Source organism: Triticum dicoccoides, chromosome 2A (genome assembly GCF_002162155.2).
Source record: "Triticum dicoccoides isolate Atlit2015 ecotype Zavitan chromosome 2A, WEW_v2.0, whole genome shotgun sequence".
Classification (NCBI taxonomy): Eukaryota; Viridiplantae; Streptophyta; class Magnoliopsida; order Poales; family Poaceae; genus Triticum; species Triticum dicoccoides.
Genome location: NC_041382.1, coordinates 505,816,475 through 505,831,278, shown reverse-complemented (window position 1 = coordinate 505,831,278; position 14,804 = coordinate 505,816,475). Strand labels below are relative to the sequence as shown.

Below are 14,804 nucleotides of genomic sequence, written 5' to 3'. Positions count from 1 at the left end.
GATTGGAATAAAATCTTTCTTTAATAATAAAGCACAGATTGATTTTGTCGAGTTCATCGTCACAATGTGCTTTCTTCTTATGTCATAATACGTTTTTATGATTTGTACAAACAAAATCATAATATAAACGAGATGGTACTAATTTGGGGATGCCTGTGCTTTATTATTAGGAAAAGATCTGAGGTGTAACTAAAATTTTGTCCATCCACATGATCCGTATCTCGCTAAAGAGCTGCAACTAAATTTCCCGCCTGGGCCATATCGTCTCATTGGGCCTCTACACGCACGACGCTCACGTATTCTACCTCACTCGGGTTTAATAATACCACCTCGATTGGTTGCACGGAATCATATCAATTTATATACGTACGTAAATTGTCTGTAATATCAACAACCAGCATCCCGAGTCAACAAACATAGAACGAGAACGACAAAGGGCGGTGGCTGGTCGTCGGCGGGATGTCTGAGGAGTGGAGGTTGGATAGGTTTAGATGGCGACGGACATGGCCTGAGGCCGGAGGAGGTAGGAGAACAGCAAAGGACGGCCATGGCGCTGGTCGCTGGCTGGATGAAACATAGGAGTGGGGATCGGGGGTAGGTGCAGAGAGGGCCCTGGCGGCGGAGATGGCCGGAGGAGGGAGGTAGGTTAGCAAAGGGCGGCGACGACCATGGCGCTGTTGGTCGCGCCGGCGGGTGGAACCAGAGGCACGGCGCGCGGGGCTCCCGCTCCTCTGTGTGGCGGCGCTGGGGATCGGGGGTAAGATAGTGTCGGCTGGGCCTTAGTGGGCTGATTGGCTCTCTCTTTCCCATTTTCTTCTCTCTTTTGCCATTCAGAATACAAAAATTAGGAAAAGAGACAATGATGGAGGCGCATGTACAAATATGAAACTTTTCCTGTGGTGTCCATGATTATACTTAGTCCCACAGAGGAAGTTTCACACAAATTGGGTGAGTTAAATTCAAACCCATTTGCATTTATTTCAAATGGGTTTGAATTAGATCTAGGCTTTAGGAGTGTTTTTGGTGTAGCTTAAGAAAGTGATAAAATATTTTGGACAAAGTTTTGGGGGCAGGAAGTAGAAAAGGCAAGGGATTTCGGAGAAGGCTGGAATGGAAATTGGAAAAGCAATTAAATAAAATACATTATATGGAATGTTCGTAGATTTAATTTGGTGTGAAATATTTAATGGCATGATGAAATGCAAATGCAGGAATAAAATAAAAAACATTATAATAGTGATTATGGAGAGATAAGAGGAAAAGTTTCACACAGATTGAATAAGTTAAATTCAAACTCATTTGGATTTACTTCAAAAAAATCGTGTGAAATATTTAATGGCATAATGAAATGCAAATGCAAAAAAATATAAACAAACATTGCATAGTGATTCAGGATAGAATGGACTCGGGATGTTACAAGTAAGAGGAGGGACGCCCATGAGATCCTATGGTCGTCGTGTTCGAACGTGGCCGGACTACGGGGTGATGACGAGAGGAGGTGACCGATGAGGTGTGTTGCTCTGCTCACTGGAGAGCACGCGTGGTGGGAAAGAATGGAGCTGTAGTGTGCGGCTCGCTCCCAATCCGGATCTCTGAGTGGAACATGATAGGGATGGGAATAGAGAGATATGTAGAGGGGAGGGCCCACGAGGGTTATAGAGACTCAATCTTGAACCTAACTTTGCACACACATCTTTAAAAAAAACTTTGCACATACATGTCAAATGAAAGCCTACATGGCGGACTCAATTTTTGCATGATGATTCCTTTCACATGGGACCTATCCGAACAAGCCAAAGTGTGTAATTGTGCATGGACGAAGAAATAAATCTTTTCACGTGTATGCATATATATATGTACATAACCAAACATATGTACTCATACATCGTTTATGTATGGCGTAAAGCTTGTAAACTAACGAAGTCACAACTAATGCCCCATTGTTTGATGGATACATTGTCTTTACTGAATATCAGATACGCCAAATTTCATTTGTAAGCTAAGACATCTACACGGTTGTCATAGCATGCTGAGGTTATGATGATGTTAAGATGAATCAGACATTTCGTTGCACTAAGAAACAATTTTAATAGGCAAACTTGCACACAAAATATGACAACTCTATCATAAATTCTAAATAAGATCAAAAGAAAACTACTATCCAGAAGAAATCAGTTTCTCGCATCTAAATTTGATAATAAAACTTTATTTAATAAATATAATTTAGAATGATAAGTCATAGGAAAATAGTATTGATTTTTCATAAAAAGTTAGTATGTAGCTTAGAAAAATGCACACACATAAAAAAGGGTAGTAGAATTATATACACTTTTTGAGCTAATGTTGGAAATTAGCATAACACTAAACCTGATTATGTAATATTTTCTCTATTTGCATTTATGAACAAAATCATAGATAAGGGTTTGGTAGGGGAAGGAATGGGGAAGGGTGTTTGGTGTTTTGTTTTCTCCCGTTGCAAAGCACGGGCCATGTCCTAGTTACACTAACAATTACAGATGTCGAGCTAACTATGGACCATGACTTTTTCGAATGGGATCTTCACACTTTTTGTTTTTTTTCTATGCACTCAAGGTACTCGGCTTTAATGAATACTTTTGGCTTCAAATCTAAAACATTATAGCATCTTAAATTACCATTTAAAGATAAATATTTTCGTTTGGTTCCTGGGAAATGAGACACTTATTTGAGTAGGAGGGAGTACTTATTTAGGACAGTATAACTGAGCCAAATCCCAGCCCTCTCACGTTCTCTTCACATCTGACCGTCTGTTTTAGTGATAGAGGCGTTTCTGGCCATCAGATCTGATGCTTATTACGAGCTCCACCGCACGTGCAAATTCGTGGCCCAACTGTCCTAAAGGGCAGCTGCTCCAGCAGAAAAATCGGACTACTGTGGTTTACTGGGCCTTTTGTGCCGGCCCATTAGGCAAAGACCAAGGGGATCGAACTGAATCGGGCGAAGAGGCGATGGACAGCCGAGGGAATGGCTCGATCCTGCCGCCCCGGCAGATGCGGGGATCGCGCGGGGGAATGGCTCCTCGATCCAGCCGCCGCGAGCGATGCGGGGATCTAGCCGCCGCGGGTAATGCGGGGATTGCTCGATCCAGCTGACACACGCGGACGATTCAGGCCGGCGCTTTGTTTGATCGAAACTGCTCCACCGAGGTTTGAAGGCGCAATCATTCTTCAGTTTCTCTTCACACATTCATGGCTGGTAATGTTCCGTCCTTTCCGCTGCTTCGGGCTAGAGGTGCGTGTATATATGCTGCCTCTCATTAGCAGTCTTCACTCACACCCTTTCCGCTCCGGCAGCAGAACATCCTTCAGCGTGATGCTCGATAGGCTTCCCTGTATTTCTTTTCAGTTAATGTGTGATCTTTCTCCCACCAGGCAATTACCTTGTCCTGATGTCCTGTTATTCTAAAAAAATAATATTACATACAGGTGATGTTCATGCTGGTTGTAGTCGACTGACTTGTTGGAATTGGTACTGGCATTTTCTTAGTTCGGCTGCTCATAATTACCAATGGCTTGACAGGTAATTACTATCTTTCGTGTCTTACCATCCATATTCTTATGCCACACTTTGCTTAGATTGTATGTTCCTGTGTTATATGGAACAGGTTATTTAGAACAGTATATTAGAATGTTCCAAAAACGTAGCAATGCTGTCGTAGAGGGAGGAAAAGCCAAATATCTTCTGCTTCTTCTATCCATAAACGAGCAAAGCCGAACAATCCTGTGGATAATTTCTTTCCTAATTACACAAGCGACATCCAGGGGAAAATCATGTCGCCCGTGTTAAATACAGAAAACATGAAATTTTTACACAATCAGGGCCATTGCGTGATGCCACTGGCTGGATACAATTGCCTCACCATTCTTACTCTTGCAGCAAATCCTCCAGCGGTATGGTTCTCGGCTAAGGTTTCCCTCCATCCACATTTTTACCTTCATTGTGAATTTTCTTTAATGCAATTTCTACCGTGTGCCTGTTTGGTGATGCTTCTGTGTAACTCTCTACTTTAGATTTGGCATGGCTAGATCTTTAGAAAGATATACATCTTTGTCGATTATTGAAGGTCAGGTGTTTGTCAAATTGGTTCTTTGCCATCCATGGTGTTGTTGTCTGGCTTGGCCATATGTTAATTGGTGAACTTTATAATTATTAATATATACCGATAAATGTTGCAAGTTTATTCATTCAGTGGGATCATGAGGTCAGGACATAGAGTCCTGCAGCAAAATATGAAAAAACCTAATTAGAGTGACATAATTATATTTTACAAAGCAAAGCACTTCTAGAAAGCTTGTGTGATGAAGCTGTCCCATGTTTCTTCATATGCTGTTTCTATCCCATATCAATAAAATATGGATGCTCTGTTTCATACTCTTTAGCTCATTAGTAATTCTTCAAGAAAACACACGCACATAACTACACATTTTATGGATTATTTGGAGTGACACATTTTCATCACTGCTGTCAATTCACTATATAGTAGTGTCATTTCAGTTAATAATGTGTTAGTCGTTACACTTACATATTTTAAACGGGAGTCTTTCCCCAATTACATTTCCCTCACAGCATTGTTGAGAGCGTCAGAGAAGGCGTGACCAGTCCTGCCAGTGTAAACTGGCCAGTGCAAGGAGTGTGCTCGCTGTAAACCTCTGTGACCTCCTCAGGATCAATGTCAACCGGGGTATGCTGATCGACTATGTGCCATCCCGCTTCACCATCAGCAGGAACCAATATTCGTCTTAGTCCGGACCTCAACCTTAAGTTATTGTTCCGATGCCGTTCAGATTCAGAATGCTGTATGTGACATGTGATATTTTATATTACACAATATACTTGCAGGTTTAGAAGAATTATTCCCTATGACCATCACTTTTATGTCTTTTTAACATGATCAGGCTATGGAAGTGGCCAGGATGGCTAGGGCATCAAGTATTATCAGGGTGGACTTGAACCCTGCAAAATATGTACAAGTTACAGTCTATTGTTATCTTCAAAAAGAAAAAAGAATGATTTCTGGTAAATGTTAATGGACACACACTGAACTTAAGCAAAAAAAAAAGCCAGCTAAGAAATTTGGCTGCACCGTCTTTGTAAACCCAAAGGATCACATTTCAAGCAATAGTTATGTTAAGTTCTTTGCCTAAGCATACATTAATCCCTTAATTTGTTCATGGGATGCAATATTGTATCAAATGCTCGCAATTGAATTTGCTCCTGGTGCTTGTCGAGATGACAAACAGTGGAGGCAACAGAGCCGTGGATTGCACTTGCCACATCCACGCCATGATATCTGCCTTTGAATGCGTTCATGATGTATGTTTTCTGTACACTTGTAATTTGATCATTGTGAGCATTGATGTGTCTTCTGCTTTATACTGAGTCATGAAGTCTAAGTGCAGGGGTGAGGCGTGGTCAGGCTGGTGGGCGCCCCGCAGAAGGAGGCAGTGTTCAATACCCACCCAATGAACTTCATCAATGAGAAGACCTTCTCAACACTCGCCAATAGCCAGCAGTCTTTAGTTACTGTGTACATGAACATTTTGCACAGTAATGGTTTGTAGTTTCTTTGTTTTTTTTGTTTGCACGTGCTTCTCTGTTAATGTCAATGTTTTCTATTTTTTGAACTGAATATAGGCGTCTCCATTGCGCATTCCAAATCAGTTCTGATGTTCTGTCATCTTTTTGTTTGCATAAAGCCAACCAAGTCAAAATTTGGTACCTAAAGACCAAGAAGATCTTGACATCATGATTTTGACCAAAAAAAAATACTAGCCTTCTGCAAATGGCCTTTGGTCTATTATAATGACCATCTTATGCTACAAATTCACAAAAAATCAAAATCCTTTATAGTATATACTACAACTGCTTTAACTTTCAGGTAAAATAATTTTGTACATAAATACATATAGTTAACTTTGAAACAAGATGCCTACACATCGTTGCATCTATACTTTAACATTCAGTATTAAAAAAGACGGGCGCAGCAATGCGCGCCATCGATGATCTAGTTGTAACAAAATGTGGCAAGGGGATACTTATTGTAGCTTCTGTTACCAAAAATGGCTTTCGCCTCCAGTTCAAAAAAAAAAATGGCTTTCGCCTGCTTTATCCATTTTCTGTTATGAATGAGAAACCATTCAACTTCTCTTATCTGATTATTGTGTGGCGCGCATTGCTCGGCAAGCTATGTATTTAACCTTTAATATCACTCTGCCTTGTAGCAGTACGTATACTTTTGGGTCTTGGTTATGTGGGATTGATAAATCTTTGAGATCCTTGTATTGATTGGGGGCACTGCGGTGTGTTCTGGTCTATCTGACTATGCATAAATAATGTAGTCTTTTTGGTAAGAAAAAAATTTCCTTGCTGCATGCTAGTGCTACTTTGTGTACCAATTGGCTGATGTGCGTGTCGGTGATAGGCTTCCCAGTGTTTAGAATGGTCTTTTTAGCATGTTCATCTTAGTTGGTTCACGTTTTTTAAGTTTATCCCTCTTTAGCTTCTGAAAGTTTAGAGTGTTCAGTTAGGCTGAGTGTTTAGAGCGTTCAGCGATAGGCTTCAAAGTTCGATTTTATTTATAAGCAATAAATGCAATAAGGTTGATTATATACTGTACATATGATGCAGATGCCGGAGTAATAGAAGCCTTCATTTAAAAAGAAAAAGACAAACAAGGCAATCTCTCGATATCTCTTACCTGAACTTTGTCGTCAGATTGGATGTGTGGGTGCAATGCCCCAAATCATCTCCCTGTCCAAATATCCCAGGCTCCTAGGATTATGATGTCCAGACCAAGTTGAATGCAAATGCAGTAGACGTGTTTGGAACTGATAATTAATCTATGTACGTACTATATATTTCTCTTGAATCGCATTGTTGTCATCTATACACAAAGCTTCTTTGCCATATACATAGAGCACTCAGAGAAAACAACCTGTGCAACAGCAACTGTTCCCGGCCGTGTCGAACAGGCAGTTACACAGGATGGTGATGAAGCTATGACCATATTGCAAAACTAGGTCTGCACTCATCTCTCGAAATCTCTGTGCAAATAGGGTCCTAAATATCTCTATATGTGTCTCCCGTGTCTCCCTATAGCTCGATCCACCATATACAGATCATGCCCTAATCCCAATGAACTTCAACTGCAAACACAGAGCAGAATGTGTTAGTTCTTTATATTCCAATTTACGTTATCATACATTGAAAGCTCGACTGAAAAGCCGTGGGTCATCTGCAAAAGCTTACAAGGTTGTTATTGGGCTCCCCACAGTAGAAGCCATGAATGAAGATGGGTAGAATGTTGCACGCAATCAGGACAAATATCATCAGGGCATGCATCCCCATCCACTCCATGGCGATAGTCGGGCGACGGTACCCGTAGAGGTCGACCAGTGTGTAGATCCCCGCGAAGAGGAGCCCCGCAGCACCAGCGGTGCACAGAGTGTAACTTACGGTGTACAATGGCTTATTCATATGCATTCCTGCAGAGATCATCAGCATAGTGATAGTGCGGTCAATGTCATTGCCCAGGATAATCAGGAATGGAGTGTTAACTGATGACGATATCCTTACCGAAGAAGTCCATTGCGAAGGCCAGGACGAGCATGCCGAAGGAAGGGACAAGCCAGTGCATGATTCTTTCCCTGTGTTTCTGCAATGAAGGATAGAGATGGAGAAATTCAGAATATGTTGCATTCATCCAGAAGATCAAGTGCTCACCAAATGGAAAGCAGACATTTCACCTGAAAATGTACAATTATGTGCCCGTATTGGAGACCGATCAAACAGGTGACGATGGCCATCACAGAACTGTTTACGGGAAAAAAACAATCAGAATTTACCCTTGGCACAGAACTCACGTTACAGCTAGAAGAGATAAACTCTGAAGGAATCATGAGTTTTTCTGACCTGAGAAGCCCTTCAGGATCAAAAGGGGCCTGGCACCATGAGGGTGCATCAGGAGGGAGTGGCCCATTTTGCGGTGAATCAATGCTGCATTGCTGTCACAGGAGAGAGGAGTTAATACAGACTGAATGAAGGTGACGAGTAAGCATTATGCAAGCTCTTGAATTTATTAGAACCTGGGATCGCGCATAAACCGGTCGACCATAGAGATGCTGGATGCCTAAGATTTTGCGGTCAATCATGCCAACCGCATTGCAGCCTGGCCCAGAGTCACCTCGTACACCACATTTGACCTGATATAAGTTACGATTTTGAAGCTCATCAGTTCTACTCTCATCTGTTTTTTTGCGGGTAGTTCTACTGTCATCTATAATACTGCTAGATATATTCTTAGCATGAAAAAAATAAGTGAAAGTGGAACTTACAGTGAACGTTTTCTCTGTGGAACCAGGACCTGATATCCGATACTCCCAGTCAGGAACGTAGGTACCATACAAGAGAACCATGTAGGTGATTGTGATGAGTAAGCCTGCGAGTCTAGCAGAACAATAGCAAATGGTAATTTCAGAAACACAACTTGCTCATACTAAGTCATCTATATATGTCATGTGGATCAGTGATTTTTTTTGGATTCTTAAAGGTTTGAACTCACAGTTGATATCTGTATCTCTTGATCAAATCAAGTCCAGAATCTACATCATCATCTCCCTTGAGCCAAATCTGACAGAGTGCTGTAACAAGATAAGCTATTGCGATTCTCTGCAACCAAGCAGGCGCCACAAATCATCAGTCATCCCACATTTAGTTGAACTGTTGATGCAGAATAATGTAATGCATATATATGCTGCTTACCTGCAGTATACCCATCAAACGTATTTGTGTAATATCAACCCCAAAAGTAAGGCTACGAACTCCATGAAAAAATCCACCTGTGCATCATAGCAGAAAAAGAAATTAAACATCAACATTATGTCGAAGTTCAAGAACAATCCTAATTAATACGTACCTTGTAGAACAAGACCAACACAGAAGAGCTTCAGTGCACGAAGTGTTGCCTTTCGAGTTGCATCCAATTTATCCGGCACTCTCTGCACGCATCACGAGATGACGCAATTAGGTGGAAGCAACAGCAATTCGTGAATGTCACACCGGTGTTAGCTTGAGAAAACGAAAGTAAATGTCACGGTCGTGTTGTTAATCAATCAGTGTGTACCTTGTACGCCAGAGCTAGAGCAACCCCAACGATGAAAAGGAAAAAAGGCATGACGAAATCAGCTATGGTTACACCTTCCCAAGGAGAGTGGTTCATTGCCGGAAGAAACGATCCAGCGTCGTCCACGATGATCATAAGCTGCAGCAAGGAAAACAACAGTTAACCTTGGTTTCACTCATTTTGTCAACAGATCAGAAAGGCTCGGTACAGAATGATTTTCTGTTCAGTATATAGAGCTGTACTGTGCATTCCATGTAGTAACAAATGTTTCTGTTCTACCTTTTCCTAAGAGACTACTCCCTCCGTCTCGTAATATAAGAGCGTTTTTGACACTAGTGAAGTGTCAAAACGCTCTTATATTACGGGACAGATGGAGTAGTAGTAAGAACTTTCCACTGTCTAAAACAAGCATCTGCACATATATATACTGGAGACTTTTCTATATTAACCAACCATCAGACGTACCCCCACTTGTTACAGACCCAGATCCAATCATGCTAGAGAAAAAATAACCATCAGACGTAATTAATCAGATATGCTTCCACTCCTGCAATGTTACTTTAGCACTAATTTTCGTGGTTCTTGCATAATTACGTCTTAAAAAACCACAGCTATATAAATCCGAGGAGACAAAGGAACATGATGCTGGTAGGTGATGGTTACAGCTTCGCATTATATATGGTGGTCTGGCTCTGGCATCAGATTCAATCTCCACATGCATTTCATCTCGGAAAACAAATATTCTATCCGGGAAGAAAGAAAGCCCCATGATTAAGCCCGCCTACAGTAAAATCGAGTGCATGATTGCAAGAAGCAGCATGCCTGAATTCCTCACCGGCAACATCAACCCAACACACCTGAATTTCTCACCCTGTGTTATTGCCATTCTCTCTTTCTTTTGTGAGAACACGCAAGCGACCTGCGGTCATTTTATTTTATTACCATTAGGAAGAGAAGGAAGATACGTCCAGAAAGTAATGGACAACGCCACGGCAACACCAAGGTCGATCGTATGGTGGAAGAGTTTTCCAAAAAAAAAAGATCGTATGGTGGAAGTAAGTAGGAATCGAATGGAACCACCGGCTGCAAGTTTCGTGGCACGCACGCTCGGCCAATGTGACTGGCCACGATCGCTTCGTCCTGAGACATCTACGAGGCCACAATTCAGAAGGACAACGTAACTCTCAGCGTAGACGCAACTTACCAAGTCCGCATGTGGGTAGTAAATAAAACCAGTGGGTGGAGAGGAGAGACGGTCTACAGCGACGGGAACCTAACCTTCTTCTCCCTTTGGAAGGCAGCTTACTGTTAGTTACACTCCTAATTAATCCATCTATTCTGCCGTGGCATTGCTTAGCTTTCACTTTCACGTAGTAGAGGTAGAGGTGAATTGGAGTAGACGGAACACAGTGGGGCGGCAACCCAACAATGCGTAGCCGTTGCCTCATTGTTCAGGCAATTGATCATCATAGCAGTAATAAAGTTGCGTATTTTCAGGCACGAATGGGTTGTTTCGTCATTTTCAGACAAGGCATGGCTCACCCTCTGGGCTGGACATAGCTAGCCAATCACTTGGATTTGGAAGGCTGTGTGCATACGTGTGGTACTCTTCAGTCTCCACAAAGGGCTGTCATTTTCGGTCCATTGGACAGCCTTGTCTTCCCAGGGAAGAATTGGTTGGGGCGTTGCCATCTCCCACGTTTGGACCGGCTACACAGGATGTGACCTTGGGATCTCATGTAAAGATGTACACTGCTATTCTACCTATATGTGTCGTGCCATCCCGGCTAGCTTGCTCCTTTCCTACCTAGCCACTGTAGCAGCCACTGATCATTCATCATTTCTGGAGCACGACACGACACAACAAGGAAAAGGTCGCACCTATTTTTTTTGACGGGAGGAAAAGGTCGCACCTAATCAAGCTACCGTGTTACTAACTTTCAAGAGTTGGCTTAAACAGAACAGGACCATGAATCGACCACATGACATCAAAAGGTTGCTTGCGTTTTTGCACTTTGAGTTGAGTTGAGGCCTTGAGTGGATCTCAACTGCTGGGTCAGCACGCGCGACCGCGGCGACACCGACAGTTGATCTTGTTTAGCAGTGATATAGTTGTTCACTCCTACTTCTCCCTGATGCGTGTTTGCCTCCTTTTTGTGCTTCTCAGTTCCAGCTTACTGGATCTTCACTTAAGTAGGTCAGCTAGCTAGAGCTAGTTCTCACTACCCAGGGATGACAATTATATGTTATCTTGCCCGTGTGTGGTGATGGTGCCTCCCATTAGCCCCAGGCACCGTCACAGCGCACGGTTGCGCGGCCGCGTTAGTGTGACACCGACGTTTACCCTTGTTTACTCCTGCTTCTCCCTCTCGCGGTCAGGGCAACCGAAGCTGAGAAAACTAATGGTCTCCAGTGACGCGAACCTTCAAAAGGAGGGGAAACCCCACCGCCGCAGGTAGGACAGCCATATCAAGGCTGCACGATCTGCACGCCAGGGACAGCCCCCCGGGCCGGTCCAAGCCAAGCCACACAGCTGCCGCTTGCTCGTGCTCGTGCTCGTGCTCGTACGTACCAACGTCCAATAAACACAGCGAGATTCTCCCACAGTCGCCCGGGCCTGGCGAATCAGCACCCTGGCTTTGTGCCGGTGGAGCGGCGCGTGTCGGCCTCCCGATCGACGCGTCGCGGGCCAAGCAAGCAACGACAGAGAAAAGAAAAGAAAAGAAAACAAGCGGCGAGGGCACGGCGGTGGCCATGTGGAGGCAGCTGCGCCCGTCGCCCCGCCGGCCGGAAGGAACCTCGTCCGACCCGGCCGTGCTGTTGGCTCGTTCACGCGTCCGGCCGGGGTGTCTTGTCTTCTTTTCTACAGCGACGGTGCATCCATCTGTCAGTGCGACCTAGTCACCCGCCAACAACGTCGCACCCACTACGACTAAGCAGCCGTTGCTTTGGCAGTTGGCGACCCGGCCTTGGCCGGTCGATGGACACCGGACACCGCCACGCCACCGCGTGATGTAAAGCGGGGGTGATCGACGGACTGGACAGATCGCTTGCGGTGCGACGGCGAGAGAGCGCGTCACATGCTAAAGGCGCGGCCCGTCTCATGGGCTTTGTCTCGACTCGACGTGAGGCGCCAACAGCCGACGACGCATGCGCCATGCGTCCTCCAGGGTCGGGGAATATTGGCTCGCTACCAGACGTGATCCTCACACCTCCACAGATGCAACAATTTCCACCACCCCCTCTATAAACTAGGCATCTGTACGTACCTAACATTCTTCACCTTTTGTGCCCACGCCGCCAAATCCGATCAAACACCCAACCACACCCTAAAATGTGTTTCCCGTTTCAAAAATGATTCAATTAACTTTTATAAGAGCATCTATAGCCGGACTAGACAAAAATCCGGTCCCTTATACATCCGCAGGCGTCTGGCCACGTCCGCGGACAATTGTGCTATTCTTTTTCACTAAAATGGAAGTTGCAAATTTCTGAATTGGTTTAGACCTGAACAACGGCAGACCCATTCAAAAGCACAAAAAGGTGCATCAACACACTGTAAATATGCATCTCTTGAAAACGAACTGTACTATTCATCTTGTTCTGAATTCTTCCACCCTTGATATTCGACTCCTTCGTCGCCTTTACCAATTCTCTCGCCTGGCCCGTGTGCACTGTGTTGCTCGCTCTCACGAGTTCTACATCTCTACTATTGGAAATTTTATTTCGAGGGATCTACTATTAGAAATTAGTGTCGTGTCAGCTGCATCTGTACGTACACGATATCCTTTTCTAAGTACCAATTATGAGCATACATGCGCTCATCAACTTATCTACTAGCCCTAGCTAACATAACATGGAGCGGTGAGCTAGAGTTGACAATTCTTTCCACTTTTATTTCCGTATCCAACAAATTCAGGTACGGAAGCAATACAGCAACACAGGGTATATACTAGTACTACCGCATGAATTCTGCCGTGTGCAGTCTCGGGTCCAACAGCTGGTGAATTTCCGTACGCCTGCAACTAGGGTATTTTCCTACTGCGAGCCGGTGGGCCACCACCGGCTAGCGAGCACCGACGGTTCGAAACCCATTTGGCGGCCCGGCGATCGGATTAACTCTTCATTATCTGACGAGCCAGGCCGGTGGTGTCAGTTGTAAAGAAGCATATCAGGATGCGTCGCATAACTGTCGTTTAATGATCTTTAAAATGGCTATCAAGACGTGTTGTCTTGTCACCATAATGCATGGCCACAATGGCTATCTTTAGAGGTAGAGCAGTGCTAGCAAACATAGGCAGTCGGAGCTGGAGCTTGAAGACGAGCCACCCAGCAGAGCTGAGCTAGGCAATCATACGCCGGTGGCAGCAATGACTATGACTCCGACAACTTGGCATGCCGCCCGTACAGGAGCCTCGCTGGCCAGCAGTAATGCTCCCTGAAGCGAAAATCTTGTACTACTAGTGATCATGTGGTTGGTTCAATCAACTCTGCTTTCTTTTGGTTACTCTAGTTTAAGTGGAGACAAAAAGGGTAAAGGGAAGAAGGCCGGCAATGAGTAGCTAGCATGCTGCATCATGATTCATGGAGCATCTACGTTTGGCTGGCAGTGGCACCAAGGATGATGTGTTTGGTTGCAGGGCTGCTGCGAAATCGATCGCGGCGGAGAAAAATGAAAAGAAGATAAAAGGCCCACGCGGGAAGCAATTCGATTTGGCATCGGATATCAGGAATATCGCAAAGAAGGGCGAGAAAGACGTGATTCCCGTAAAACGAACTGAAAGCGGGGAGGGATTTGTTGTTGGCGGCACGTACCAGCACGGTGATTCCCCGGAAGACGTCGAGCGAGACGAGCCGCTGCTGCCGCGGCGCCGGCGGAGACGCCTTGGCCGGCGGCGCGGGGCCGCAGCGGCCGGCCTCCAGATCCAGCGCGGGGCCCGCGGCGTCCTCGCTCCGGACGAGCTCGTAGACGCCCATTCCGGCCGCGCTCCGCCGGCCGCCGCACGCCCCTGCATTGGCCATGGATGGACGGATCACCTCCACTTTCCCCACGGCGGAACAGGAACAGGAGCGAAGAAAGCAACAAGCGCGTGCGGGGGGGTGCGGCACGGAAGGCGCCCGCTCACCTGACGGCACAACTAACTCGCCTTGGCTCCTCCTCCTCCTCGCGCTCGCGCGTATCTCGTTGGCCTGGCTTCCTTGTATCTCTCTGGCTTCGTTGGTCTGTTATCTATGTTCCCTCCGTCCCTCGGCGAGGAGTCGGATCGTTTTGCTGTTACCAGGGCGCGGCGCGAGATCGGTGGGGGGTGGACGGGCGGAGCGCATCTATATATGCACGGACCGGTGTTACTCTCCGTTACGTGATATAGGAGATCGTCGTTTTGGCGTGGCCGTACAGATCCTCGCCGATGGCCGTTTCGGTCACGTGCCGGCCCGGGCTCTCTCTCGGGCCGGGCCGGGGATTGATTGGCGCGTGTGCGTGTCTGGTCGCAGCCACACACGGCTTTTCGGTTTGGGTGGAAGTGGTGTGGCCGTTAAAGGATAGGAGATGCTTTCGTATCGGACTGGAGTACAGCGCTGCTGCCATGGGGATGGTGTCTGTGGATGAGACGAGACGGCTTTGCTTTGGACTCTTATTATTGAG

General features: G+C 45.3%; 1 protein-coding gene across 1 annotated transcript; it reads right to left on the bottom strand.

Annotated features, from left to right (window-relative positions):
* Positions 1-6,867: 6,867 nt before the first annotated feature.
* Positions 6,868-14,474, bottom strand: LOC119355045 (heparan-alpha-glucosaminide N-acetyltransferase-like). Its single transcript, XM_037621827.1, has 13 exons — positions 14,287-14,474; positions 13,976-14,169; positions 9,161-9,298; positions 8,954-9,035; positions 8,800-8,876; positions 8,600-8,706; positions 8,373-8,484; positions 8,124-8,240; positions 7,951-8,042; positions 7,785-7,851; positions 7,615-7,693; positions 7,288-7,523; positions 6,868-7,184 (listed from the first exon to the last, which is right to left on the bottom strand). Exons 2-13 carry the CDS (start codon positions 14,135-14,137, stop codon positions 7,158-7,160), a joined length of 1,296 nt encoding a protein of 431 aa, XP_037477724.1. The 5' UTR covers positions 14,138-14,169; positions 14,287-14,474; the 3' UTR covers positions 6,868-7,157.
* Between the last annotated feature and the right edge of the window lie 330 nt (positions 14,475-14,804).

Coding starts and splice junctions, on each gene's coding strand:
- LOC119355045 (XM_037621827.1), bottom strand. CDS start 14,137: ATGGGCGTCTACGAGCTCGTCCGGAGCGAGGACGCCGCGGGCCCCGCG. Junction 8,877..8,953: donor TGTTGGTCTTGTTCTACAAG/GTACGTATTAAT, acceptor TATGATGCACAG/GTGGATTTTTTCATGGAGTT. Junction 8,707..8,799: donor GTTTGATGGGTATACTGCAG/GTAAGCAGCATA, acceptor GCTTGGTTGCAG/AGAATCGCAATAGCTTATCT.